At 39.3% G+C, this 13,658-nt stretch overlaps 1 protein-coding gene across 4 annotated transcripts in view; it reads left to right on the plus strand.

Annotated features, from left to right (window-relative positions):
* Fut8 (fucosyltransferase 8) overlaps positions 1-11,021 on the plus strand; it is a 224,399-nt gene extending 213,378 nt beyond the window's left edge. For all 4 annotated transcript variants that reach the window (XM_036206454.1, XM_036206453.1, XM_036206456.1 and 1 more), the window contains 2 exons: positions 316-466; positions 10,007-11,021. In XM_036206454.1, the coding sequence (XP_036062347.1) occupies positions 316-466; positions 10,007-10,324 (469 nt within the window). In that variant the 3' untranslated portion in view covers positions 10,325-11,021. The remainder of the gene's footprint in view (positions 1-315; positions 467-10,006) is intronic.
* The last annotated feature ends 2,637 nt before the right edge of the window (positions 11,022-13,658 follow it).

Below are 13,658 nucleotides of genomic sequence, written 5' to 3' on the forward strand. Positions count from 1 at the left end.
CCTGAACCATCTCTCCAGCCCCATAATATATTTTTTTAAACATGGTTCTGCTGTATAGCCCAGGCCAGCCTTGACCTCACAATCCTTCTGTCTCAGCGAGCTGAATATTTGGGCTATAGAATACTCCACTACATCTGATTTCAATAACATTTAATATGCAAGATATTCTGAAGTTGTTGACTTAAGAGATGCTTCAACTACTCTATTAAATGTTATCAAGTTCTCACTGTACAGGAGGGAGCTTTTGATAAAGAAGTGGTCTCCCTCCTGTAAATACTGTAAGTTTAGTTATGTACAATCTCTTTCTTTTTCCAGGTACTCCAATTACGAATTTATTAGTGATAACTCAATTTCCTGGTCAGCTGGACTACATAATCGATACACAGAAAATTCTCTTCGGGGTGTGATCCTGGATATACATTTTCTCTCCCAGGCTGACTTCCTAGTGTGTACTTTTTCATCCCAGGTAAGTGGTAGCACGTTTTAATGACCATTACTCACTGTGGTACTGAGCAGAAAAAATTATTTGTGTGTCTGTACTTTTAGTGTTAGCATGACTCTGGTATAATTTCCTTTAAACTTAGTAGTGATATCTTTTAGGAAAGAGTGAAGAGCTCCCACAGAAAAGCTGCTTGGGTACGTTGAATATTGAATTGTTTACAGCAGTGGTGGACTACATCTCCACTGAAGCCAGTTAGTAAAGTCCTCTGAAATACTTGTCATAGCATCTGACAGAAACAGCAAGTGATTAAGTTTGCTGTATACTTTCCTGAGTCTGCAGGCGGCTAGTATGTAACCAGAAGCCATCCATTTCAACACATCAGCCTTCTGCCTCGCTTGCTTTATAGAAAAGACAGTAAATGCATCTTTTACAAGTCCTGTTGCATTTCTGTGAAGCAAGGAGCTATATATAAAATTTAAATAATTCAGTTTAAAAATTTTAAACACTACAATATCACAATAACTCCTTGAGTTTGATTGTTGTATATAGGGTATGGGTTTGATATGTATGTGTGTTTATGAAGTATCTAGTCAGTCTTCTGTGCCATATGGAGTACTGTACTGCAATATTTCTTGTGAATTTTATACTTTCTCCATTTATCCAGTTATTACTGATTAGCTTGTTTAAACAGCCATTGCGTGACTATGCTAAGAGGACTCAAAAGGAGTATGAAGATATGGGTCTTGCTGTCATTCAGACTCAAAGTACAACTAGAAGACAATTACCAAAAATGATAAATAGGTGTAAAATAAGTGTGCTTAATGCTGAAAACCTCAAGGTAAAGAAAATATATAAGAGAAGGCGCAGTGTCCATGAGAAAGAATTTCAGAAAGAATAAAGAAATGAACCATATTTTTTAAAGAATGACAGTCAGTACCTTGTCACAGTAGTATGTTGATAAGATTTTCAGAAGTTGCTTATCAATGCAAAGACTATAGTTCTTCATAGTGAAATGAGAGTATAACTCACTATATCAAAACAGCTACACGAAACAGGAGTCACACAGCAGAAATCTTAATCTCAACATAAAATCTCCATAGCTTTCAAATTCCCATGGAGGCATCTAGTGGCGGTGTTTAACTGGGATGAGGATTCTGTCTGCCAAAATCACCTTTTCCTTTCTTGTAGCAATAGGTCAGATGTGTGTCTACTTGACCCCACTCTTGTTTCTAAGACCCTAGCTGACTGAGCAGGTTGTGCTTAGGAATATGTAGACATGTATATACACATATATGCATGGGATAAAAACTAATGAAGACAGAAGCCATGAATTAGAAAGAGAGTGAGGAATGTGGGAGAAACAATGTAATCACATTATTATAATCTCAAAAAGAAAAGAAAACAGTGTTTTAAAAGGAGTCATTTTGACAAGTAAGACGGCTCAGTAGGTAAATGTACTGCTGCCAAGCCTGATGACCTGAGTTCAAACTTCAATCTCAGGGAATGCATGTATGCATTTATTCATAAATGGAATACAAAATTTAACTTCTTTAAAGAAGGAGTCACTTTTCCTGGTCACTGCCTGCCCTGTAGGCCTAAATTTTAGACCTGTCTAAAGTCTGTTCCTCTAGTCCAGTTTCTAAACCTAGGCACTACTGGCATTTGGAGCAGATAATATTTTGTTATGAAGAACTATGCTATATTATATGAAGAACTATATATTTTGGGGAGCTTAGCAGCACTCTTGGCCAGTAGTACCCTCAATACAAGTTGTCAAAAACAAAAATGTCTCTGGACATTGCCAAACGCCCCAAGCAAAGTTGCCTTGGATGAGAACCACTGTTCTAATTTTAAGTTCTAAAATCAAATAAAAACATACATGTTTCATTTACAGGGGTGTGCTCAGTGTGTTTGCTTTTTTCTAGCCTTTCTTAAGAATCCTTTTATGCCCATTCTGGGATAGAAAGTAATCATTTTTCTTTTTCCTTTTAAATATGTGTTTTAGAATTTTAAAACAACCAAGATTTTCTAATGATGGCCTAGTGCAGAATACAAATAGTCCTAAATTCAAGGCTCTGGATGGCGGAGAGGAAGTAGCTAGCTATCTATTGAATAATCTACTGTGCTGAGATGGTGGGCAGTCAGCTATAGCATAGATTATAATTGACTACCAAATAGATCTCCATTTTCCTCCTTCCTCAGCTTGTGTTAATAATGCTAATTTAATTGTACAAGTGTTCTGCAACTACTCAGCTTTTAAAATAAACAAAAATAAGACTGTAGAGACGACTCGGCAGTGAAGAACATTTGTACCCAGTGCTCACATGGTAACTCACAACATTCTGTAACTACAGCTCCAGGGATCCAACACCTTCTTCTGAGACACACCAGGCACACATGTGGTACACATATATACATTCAGACAAAACAATCATAAATATCAAAGTAATAAATAATAATAATAAATAAAAATAATTTTAAAATTCTTTAAAATAAAAAGAATTATTTGGTCTTATAACTCTTAATTTTGACTAGAAATCAGTACCATCATCACTTCATGATAGTAGAATTTTTGTATAGAACGGAGGAGAATGCTGTAGTGCCTTGCTTTTGTTTTATGATAATATCAGTCAGTGAAGTAAATTTGGACCTTGAATCCAGGGAAGCAGAAAGATTGATTCAGAGAGGACTGTTTTGGTCTCCAAAAAAATGAGATTAATGTTTGCATACTATATTATTCCTAAAAACTGTTGACAAAAGTTTACCCAAAGTATTTGTTTATTTGTTTGGGGTTTTTTTTGTTTGTTTTCTCAAGACAGGGTTTCTCTGTGTATCTCTGACTGTCTTGGAACTCACTCTGTAGACCAGGCTGGCCTTGAACTCAAGAGATCTGCCTATGTTTGCCTCTGGCGTACTGGAATTAAAGGCATGCATCACCACTGCTGGCTCACCCAAAGTAATTTTTGACTATGTATACCAAAACAAATCTCAAACAATATTTTATAATATAAAGTTGACTCAAATAACTCCAGCATTTTATATTAGGGCTCAGAATAGAAGTTTTAACTATGAAAATACAGTAATAATAATCTATATTAAGTGGCAGTTTGTCCAAGGTGATCACTTCCATTAACTCAATTTTATTTGATGGCTAACAACTGTAGCATTTAAGAATGTGGATTGGTTCCACATTCAGTTATAAAGATCTACTCTCACTTATACCATACAATTTTTTAACAAATATTTTCTGATAAAGAGGTATTTAGTGCAGCTTAACAAAGTTGACTGCTGGCATTGTTTCCTTGTCATAAGCCAAAACTGAAATTGTATGAAAAGTACCCCCAAAATGTCTTACCATCACAAAAAGAGCAAAAGACAAACTCGTTCACAGGCCAGAATACCAAGCCATTAATTTCACAGAGAACAAGGAGGAGGAAACTTGGGCTTGGCAGGTGGGCTATGCAGACCAGCTCTGACCATTTAGCTGTTTGCTTGAACAGAGCACTTAGTCAACTATTGGTGTTTTGTGCTTTTTCTTTTACTCTTAAAAATAGTAAGCATAATGATCTTGTTGTCTAGTGCATAGTTTTATGAGAACTAGAGACTTGCTTCATGTGAGTCAACAGTAGTATTTAGCAATGTATTAAACACATTAGCTGCTAGTATGCATAGTATGCATGTGAATAGTCATATGGATAGCATTGCCTATTCTAGAGAATTTTCAGTGTTGGTTTTTCAGCTGTTTGTCACATGCTACATTTCAAGCTATGTGACCTTACATTTTAAAAGGAACATGAAACATATGATTCAAGAACTCAGTTACCTCTGCTGTGATCATGAGAAATGCTTAGGGCACAAAGTCACTATGGGGACAGGCACAACAGTTCTTCACAGTGAAGAATAATGGGTAACGTTCAGCATATTAATTTCTCTGCATCATTGTACCACCTGGGTTCCATTTTATTTAGCTTACTGAAAGAGAACTTTGATTTATAGTGGGATTGCCTTGCCTTAGAGTTTCTGTTGTTGTGATTAAACACCATGGCCAAAAACAACTTGGGGAAGAAAGGATGTATGTCATCTTACACTTCCAGGTCACATGGCATCCCTGAGGGAATTCATGGAAGAAAATTAAGGTAGAAAACTGGGAGCTGAAACTAAAGCAGAGGCCATGGAGGAGTGCTTCTTACTTATGTGCTCCACATGGCTTGCTCTGCCTGCTTTCTTATGCTATTCAGGACTACCTGCGGAGGGTTAGCAATACCCCTGGTAGGCTGGTCCCTCCCACATCAATCAATTCAGAAAATGCCCTTACAGACTTGCCTACAGAAAAATCTGATGGGGCAGTTAATCTGTTAAGATTCCTTCTTCCCAGATATGTCTAGGTTTATGTCAAGTTGACCGAAACCAGGACAGTGACATTTCATATGCCAGTCATCCTATTATGTTAGTGGAAAACACCATGCACAAACCATCTACTTGATCATTTATATTCTTATTTGCTAAAACCACCTTACTGAAGCAAACAAATTATAATTGAAGAAATGAAAGTAGTTGGCAATTCATTGGTATATAAATAAAATATCAAAAAGGTTTTCTGAAAATTCTGTTTATCTAATTATAGAATCAGTTTTTACTACTTTGGAATCTGATTTACTAAAGTAATTGTAGATGCTTAAAGATTAGAGCTGGAGAGATGGCTCAATAGTTAAGAGCACTTGCTGTTTTTCCAGAGGATCCAAGGTCCATTCCCAGCACCCACACAGTGGCCCACAAACATCTGTAACTCCAGCTCAAGGGATCCAACGCCCTCTTCTGGCCTCCATTGGCAGCAAGCACATACATGATACCCAAACATACATTCTGGCAAACACCCAAACATAGAAAATGTAATGCTCTTTTGTAAGAAATCTTTTATGATTTTGAAAATAAATCTAGTGAATCTTAAAAATAAAAAAGACCTTAATGCTATTGAAGTTTACTTTGTTTAATGAGCAGCATTGCTTTGTAATTTGATTAGTTTTTCCCTATGACACCTACCTTTATAACAGTTGTTATAAAGTTGTTATAAAACAGTCTCATGCATTCTTTAATTCCAAATCCACACAGCAGGACTGGCTACATTATACACTTTGAATCAGATTTTGGAAATCCCAAAGGACAAAATTAAGAATAACATTCCCTTTTTGGGTAGGAATTTCTAGTGAGGTGTAGTTTGGGAAGCAGCAGTGAATAGCTGCTGAGTGGCAAAGAGAAACATAGTAGAAAAGATGTGACCCCTGTGCCTGCTTCCCAGCATGGAGGACAAGAAGTCTGTCTTGAGTCAGCCTGGATATCCCTCACCTTCGGTGCTGGACGCTGTACTGTGCAACTTGTATTGTATTCATTTGGACATTCATACAGTGCAGCAGAAACTGGTTTCATTCTCCCATGGTATATCAAAACTAAGTAATCTAAAGAAAAGGTGTGCAGATCTCCCAGTATCACCCACTAACCTGAGAACAGTTTTCAGATTCTCATACTAGGAAAGCCTCTGCCTGACTGTGTAATCTGACAAAACAAGGTCTATCTGCTGTGAGAAAGCTTGGGAGCCCATATACTCAGCTGGATATTTATTTCTAAGGATGTTTAAAGTCAGACTAATGGATACTTACCTTTTAAATATCTTTTAAAATCATTGTACATGTATTATATCCTTTAGCAGGAATTTTTATGTTAATCATCACTGTATGTTTAATAATATGCTAGAAAGTGATGCAGTGTTGGCACAGAATGAAATAAAATATGCTGTATACAGCCGTGGTATGTTGGTAAACTATACTCTGCCCCTCTCAGTCATGCACATTCAGAGTACCAACCTTGACTGTTACCATCAGCTGCAAGCCTTCAGTATACCTACCACATGATTTGAATTTGTGAAGTCCAGAGGAAGCTGAGTATAGTTAAATCACTATAATGATCCTCCTAGCCCTCAGCAGTAAATTGCCCCAGGTTTGAGATAAACAACCATTATTTATTCAGAATGTTGTACATGGACCTTAAGTTTTAAATACCACCCATGGACTTGAGCATCCATTACTGGAATACCACTTATTCAACAGATAATTACTGAACACCTACTTATTATGCGGCATTTACACTTCCAATTGCTTATCCAAAAGCAGTTTCATATGTAGTACTCTAGAACCAGAAAAAATTCTAACTGTGGCTGTAGTATTTACTATCTGCTTTTGTATTTTTTTTTAAATAAAGTTACACAGTCTTCTCTGTGGCTTAGTTTCTTCCTCTCTAACAAGAGTGAAAACAGTACTTAGAGGTTTGCTGTAACAGTGAAAGGCATTTGTAGGTGGGGCTTACTCTGAGACTGTGCCTGCAATACAATCAGTACCCATTAAGGGCCGGTGCTACCATTATGACCATTATGATAAGATAAAAGGCCACACCTACAGCACTGGAGTGATTGGAGGAACCCAAATCCACATTTGTCCAGAAATCTCTCTTATATTGGCCCAACTTGGTATCGGAAATTTATCATTATTTATTCCTTTGGTTTAAGAGCATACAGATGTACTCAACAAAGGCTAACAAATAACTATTATATCAAAACATAAACTAATTATTAAAATTTCACAAAAAGAAAGTAAGGCCTTGTGGAACATGGAGCAGTGTTGTTCTTATGAGGGCAAATGCATTAAAAAGTGAAGGGGGAGCCAGGCGGTGGTGGCACACGCCTTTAATCCCAGCACTCGGGAGGCAGAGCCAGGTGGATCTCTGTGAGTTCGAGGCCAGCCTGTTCTCCAGAGTGAGATCCAGGACAGAGTCCAAAACTACACAGAGAGACTCTGTCTCCAAAAAAAAAGGAAAAGAAAAAAAAGTGAAGAGGAGAATCATACGTGGGTAACTGCTAAGGCAGAGATCGTGGTCATCCTGAGAGTAAATGGCCTTGCATTTCTGCCCGAGAAAGGCACAAGAGTGGACGGAAGGACCGCTCTTAGGTTGTGTCTTTGTGATGGAGTATAAGATTTCTAAGAGCATATGTATGACAGTTACAAATCTCTGCAGGTCGCCTGTGTTCAACTTGAACTTGGTAGCACTTACTAGTAGTGTGACAGTGGCCGATGCTTTTGTTTTTCGTTCCCTTTGGCATCTGGAAGATAAACGATAGAGTCTTATGGGGAAACTAGGAGGATTACGTCAAATAACGTCTCACATCGGCACTGGATAACAAACGCTCAGCTGACATTAGACATTAGCTTCGTCCATGGTGTTTACTTTGTTGTTAGTGAAGCTTCATTATTAGTTCCGGTTATGTGTCTCAGCAGTGAGGATACATTCTTAGAAACTGTCGTTAGGCGTTTTTGTCATTGTCAGAATGTGACATGCTGTGAACTAAGATGGTTACAAAGCTTTGAGGATGTAATCTTACAAGACCACCATTGTGTATCTGCTCTGTCATTGATATGTGTTTCTTTCCAGAGTTCAATTTAATTTTGATTAATTTCTCTGTGTAGGCCTTTGAATTTGAAGTTTACAAGTTCCAAATTGCTTTTATTCTCTTTTTATTATAGTCTTTGTTTCTACCATTGTTCCCATATATGTCATGGTAATCCCATGATAAACTTAGTTTGTTGACAAAGGTAACTTTAAAACAAGCTGAGCCTGGTGACACATGCTTGTGTACCAGCATTGGAAATAGAGAGATGGGAAGAGTAAAAGGCCAAGGTCATCCTTAGATAAAGAGTTCGAGGCTCACCTGCGCTACTGGAGCCCTCCTCTCAAAAACAAACAAAATCATTGTCTTGGTTCTTCTGTCAGTAGTTGAAACTATAGCACAAAGTCATAAGCCAGTTTGTATCTGAATTTCTGCAACAACAACAACAAACAATAGAAAGTCATTTAACTTTAGTTTGATTTGCCAATTACATCTGGCCTTTGAGAACTGCTCAAGTTCCCAAAATTCAGATTCTCCAGGAAGTTGAGGTGAGGGTTAACCTAGTCATTTGATTTGGTTTTAACTGTTAGAATAAGGTGTTGCTCAGGTTAGAGTGCTTGTCTGTGCACATGGCCCGGGGTTCCCTGCCCAGCATAACTGAGAAAGAACACCCTCATTCAGTTCTTGATCTCCACGCATGCCTCGGTTTAGAAACATCTGCTGAGCCGTTTGAAAGTGCCATTAGCAGGCTAATAGCTATTAATAGTGGCCTCGTTTTTAAATAGATGCAAAATGTTAGCATAAGGACAATGAAAATCCATTAACTGAGATAACCAAACTAGAGATGCAGAGAAATTTGTCCTGAATTGAGATCTCTGTCGAAATGTAAAACAGAAAAGTGTTCTAAGTGAAATGATAGTTCTCTCCTGTCGTCACCTAACTTAGGAAGGATCTGAAGCCCCCCCCCCTTTTTTTTTTTTTGGTTTTTCAAGACAGGGTTTCTCTGTGTAGCTTTGCACCTTTCCTGGAACTCGCTTTGCAACCCAGGCTGGCCTCCAACTCACAGAGATCCACCTGCCTATGCCTCCCGGGTGCTGAGATTACAGGCGTGAGCCACCACCGCCTGGCGCTGAAGCCCATTTTTACTTTCTGGTGAATCTATTAATTGCCTGAGTGCTACCCTTCTGTGATGGTAGCTTAGCTTTATCACCAAACATATTAAATTCAGGAAGTGAAGTTCAGGGTATGCAATTTTACCTGCTAGTGAGAACATTCTTTAACAGAAGAATCTTTTACGTGATCTTAAAACAATACTATTGGGCAGATACATCTTCCTTAAAGATTATTAGCCCAGCTTGTATCAGTCCAAACACTGTTACGTACAGAGCACACTTTACAGCTCTTTAGGAATAGCTGATATGTTTAAACCCACTTGTTCGGTGATCATCAGTAAATACATAAATCTCTATTGAGGGAGTTCTGAGAAAACACTATGGTTCAAAGTGGATAAAGGGAGCGGAGAGATAGCTCAGCTATTTAGAGTTCTTCCTGCTCTTCTAAAGGATCAGAGTTCAGTCCCACGTGGGGCTGCTCATGGCCCTATAACTCCAGTTCTGGAGGATCTGACAGCCTCCTGGCTTCCACAAGCACTTGCACACGAATACACATGCACATAGAGAGCATATGCACATATCCATTAATACAAATAAAAATTCATTCTTAGCAATTTAACTTTAAAGAGAGTGGATGAAAGGCTGAGAGCAACAGCGTTTGTGTTATTTGAAGTGCTAATCCCAAACCTTAGATTCTCTAGAGAAAACTTTATCTTACTCATTTTTGTGTCACTAGTTCCCAGCTTGGGGACCATGTGGCCCTTTACAATGTCTATTAAAAATCAGTTAATTCATATTCTTAAATTACATTGTATCTATGACCCCTGTAAAATGCCTGTGTGTGTGTGTGTATGTGTGTGCATGCGTACATGCATGAGTGAGGAAGAACTATCCATCACCAGGCAGCAGTGGACTGTTCTCAGCCCTCTCAGCCCTAGAGCCCATCTTTGCTTAAAGATTGGTATACAGTAGGATGTTTACCCTGTGTACTAACCCACTCTTCTTTCCCTCCTTTCCAAGGTCTGTCGGGTTGCTTATGAAATCATGCAAACACTGCATCCTGATGCCTCTGCAAACTTCCATTCTTTAGATGACATCTACTACTTTGGAGGCCAAAATGCCCACAACCAGATTGCAGTTTATCCTCACCAACCTCGAACTGAAGAGGAAATCCCCATGGAACCTGGAGATATCATTGGTGTGGCTGGAAACCATTGGGATGGCTATTCTAAAGGTGTCAACAGAAAACTGGGAAAAACAGGCCTTTACCCTTCCTACAAAGTCCGAGAGAAGATAGAAACAGTCAAGTACCCCACATATCCCGAAGCTGAAAAATAAAGATGATGTGTAAGAGATTAACAACAGAACTCAGTTCAGACCGTCTCAGCCAAGCAGAAGACCCAGACTAATGCATGGTTCATTGCCAGACATGCTCTGCACCAAGAGCAAGTGGGAACCAACCCTCAGATGCTGCACTGGTGGAATGCCTCTTTATGAAGGGCTGCTGTGCCCTCAAGCCCATGCACAGTACAATAATGCACTCACACATAACATACAAACGGATTATTTTCTACTTTGCCCCTTTAAATATTATGTCCCCATGAAACAAACACTGCCACATTGTGTAATTTAAGTGACACAGACATTTTGTGTGAGACTTCAAACATGGTGCCTATATCTGAGAGACCTCTGTGACTTACTGAGAAGATGTGAACAGCTCCCTTCTGTGGGGAAGTTGGTTCTTAGCCAGTGGTAGTGGTGTGGCCACTGAATTCACTCCAGTCAACAGATCAGAATGAGAATGGATGTTTTTCCTTTATATGATTGTCTGGATTTTTTTTTTTTTTAAGTAATTTCATTCAGTTCGGTTCATTCACCTCATCATTAATAAATGAAGGAATACACCAATAAAATAAAATGAAATACTCACTGTCCATTAGGAAGTTTTGTAAAACAATACCATGAACAAAAATTCTTTAGTACTCAATGTTTCTGGACATTCTCTTTGATAACAAAAATAAATTTTAAGGAGGAATTTTGTAAAGTTTCTGGAATTCTGTATCACTGGATGATGTAGTTATAAGGTTTGTAGTGGAAATATGAGGAAAATGGTCTTACAGCTTTTAAGAACTTTTTCTACGTTTGTCCTTTTTTCCATTTCTGATAGAGTAATCTTATCTAAGAGAAGCATTGATCCCCTCTAATACTAGTACCTGGGGCTTCAGTTGGTGCAAAGAACATGCTTTGGGGGGAGGTGTTCATTCTCTTCCTTTGGATGTTACTGATTGTCCTAATTGAATGGGATAGTCCTTCTCTTGCTTCCAGGGAAACTAATCCACAGCAGGTTTGTGTGGCGAGCTCTCTCACTGTGGCAGTTGTCTCAGTGAATTGGATCCTGTTGTTCATCCAGGTACATGCCCTTCCTGTCATGCCCTGATCCTGAGGACACAGGACTTCAAAGGGTTGGAAGCTGATTGTGTTTCTGAATGATATGATATAGATGCTTGTGAACAAAGGGGAGAGGGGCTGGAATAAGATCCAGAATGAGCCTAGAGTCACCAGTTCCAAGTTTCCTTCTAAGAACCCGTGTTGGAATACTGCAGAAGAGTGAGACACCTTCTCTCCTTTACAGGAAAAGCCCCATCTGTATGGAGCCCCTTCTACAGAAGCATTTCATAGCATGAGTTCTAAAAAGACAGGGTCTCTGTTAGTAGCCTGGCTGGCCTTGAACTCATAGGGATCCACTTGCCTCTGCCTCTGGAATGCTGGGACTAAAGATGTGCCCACCACACCCAGCTTGCCTCCCCAGTGAAAGGTTTGGTCCATGTAGGAGCCAGTTGTAGGCCTGGAATTATCAGGGTTCCAGAAAGAAAAGCTTAGTGAACTCTGACCTTTACAACCTCAGGAAATGAAATCTTCCTACTAACTGTCCCGAAGTTCTAACTACTTCTCAATGCCCACCCTTCTGAAAGAGCAAAACTTTTAACTAGTGTTCAGCAAATTTTCATTTAGTTTAGGCACAAATAAAAATCAGGTGAAATGGGATCTCCAGCTGAGCAGAGAGAGACTGAGTGAGTCATCCTCTAACTCCCATCTGACTTGTCATCAGAACATTGGGAACTGTGGGTCTGATTTGTACCTCTGTGGAACCAAAGGTAAATCAGTTTCTTTTCATCCAAAACTGACCTAGTTCCAGAGTGAAAGGAAAAGAATAAAGTTATGAAGGAAATAAGAATGATTCTCACATGGAGGCAAAGACATAATTCTGTGTATGTTATCCTTGAGTTCTGGTTCAGTTTCTTTTGAATTCATCCTCTCTGTTGGGGTTTCCTCTTTGTTCACCAAAAGCATATTTTTCTTTACTGAAGATAGAATAACTACTTTAAGAATTCTTTTCTGGCCGGGCAGTGGTGGTGCACGCCTTTAATCCCAGCACTTGGGAGGCAGAGGCAGGTGGATCTCTGTGAGTTCAAGGCCAGCCTGGTCTACAGAGCAAGATCCAGGAAAGGTGCAAAGCTACACAGAGAAACCCTGTCTCAAAAACAAAAACAAACAAAAGATTCCTTTTCTGGGGGAGATTAGCCCAGTGGTAGAATACTCTGAACATTGTAAGTGGTGTTAGATTGGGTCCCGGGCGTTGGAAAGATGTCTTTATTAGTTACTATCTAGGTTTTTTGAGACAGGATCTCCCTGGGTTACTTCGGTGGGCCTCAAACTCTCAACCCTACCTTATCCTGCCAAGTACTAGGATGGCAGATATGCGCCAGTATGTTTGGCTTTGTGACAGTTGGATGTTGTTGGTCCTGATACAGTCCTGTGAAGAGTGCCCGCAGCTGCTGCTGTCTGCAGGAACATAGTTTGAAACTGTGGGCTCTGCTTAGAAACTGTTTTGGGTAGCAACTCAAATCTTAGTTTAGTTCCTTTGTCTTTACCGGAGTTTGTCCTGCATATACTTCAGGACTTAGTTACAAGCAAACACACTGTGCAGAAACTGTGCACAGAATTTAGCTGTTACGGTTTTTTTTTTTTTTTTTTTTTTTTTTTTTTTTTTTTTTTTTTTTGCTTTTAGCGCCTTTCTTTGAGATTCCCCTCTCACTTCCCAGCAGCTGTAATTGATGACTCTGTCATGTCCTCAGTTTCTCTGTCCAGAAAGACTACAGTTTTCTTTTTTTCTTTTTTTTTTTTTTTTTTTTTTTTATGGGGTGGGGGAGGTCAAGACAGGCTTTCTATGTGTAACAGCCCTAGCTGTCCTGGAACTCACTTTGTAGACCAGGCTGGCCTTGAACTCACAGAGATCCACCTGCCTTTGCCTCCCAAGTGCAGTGATTAAAGACGTGCACCATCATGCCTGGCAAGAATGCAGTTTTCTATCAGCTCAAAAGCTGTAAAAAATAGGACATTCTCCTGGTGCTCTTACCTTCCTCCACATTTTAATCTGCCTCTGGAAGTTTCTGTTCCGTTCTGTGCATTTGAGTATTGCGTTGAAACCTTACAGTTGATCCATTAGAAAATGAGTTCATAAGGTGCTCACTCTACCACACAGGAATAGAACTCCGAGAGAGTCTTACTTGAGAAAGCATGACAATAAGGGGCCGAGCAACCCTGCTGACCACATCCTGAGAAGTTCTCCAGGGGTGCTATATTGTAAACCATCCTGGGCATGATGGTGATT

Source organism: Onychomys torridus, chromosome 14 (genome assembly GCF_903995425.1).
Source record: "Onychomys torridus chromosome 14, mOncTor1.1, whole genome shotgun sequence".
In the NCBI taxonomy this organism is placed as follows: Eukaryota; Metazoa; Chordata; class Mammalia; order Rodentia; family Cricetidae; genus Onychomys; species Onychomys torridus.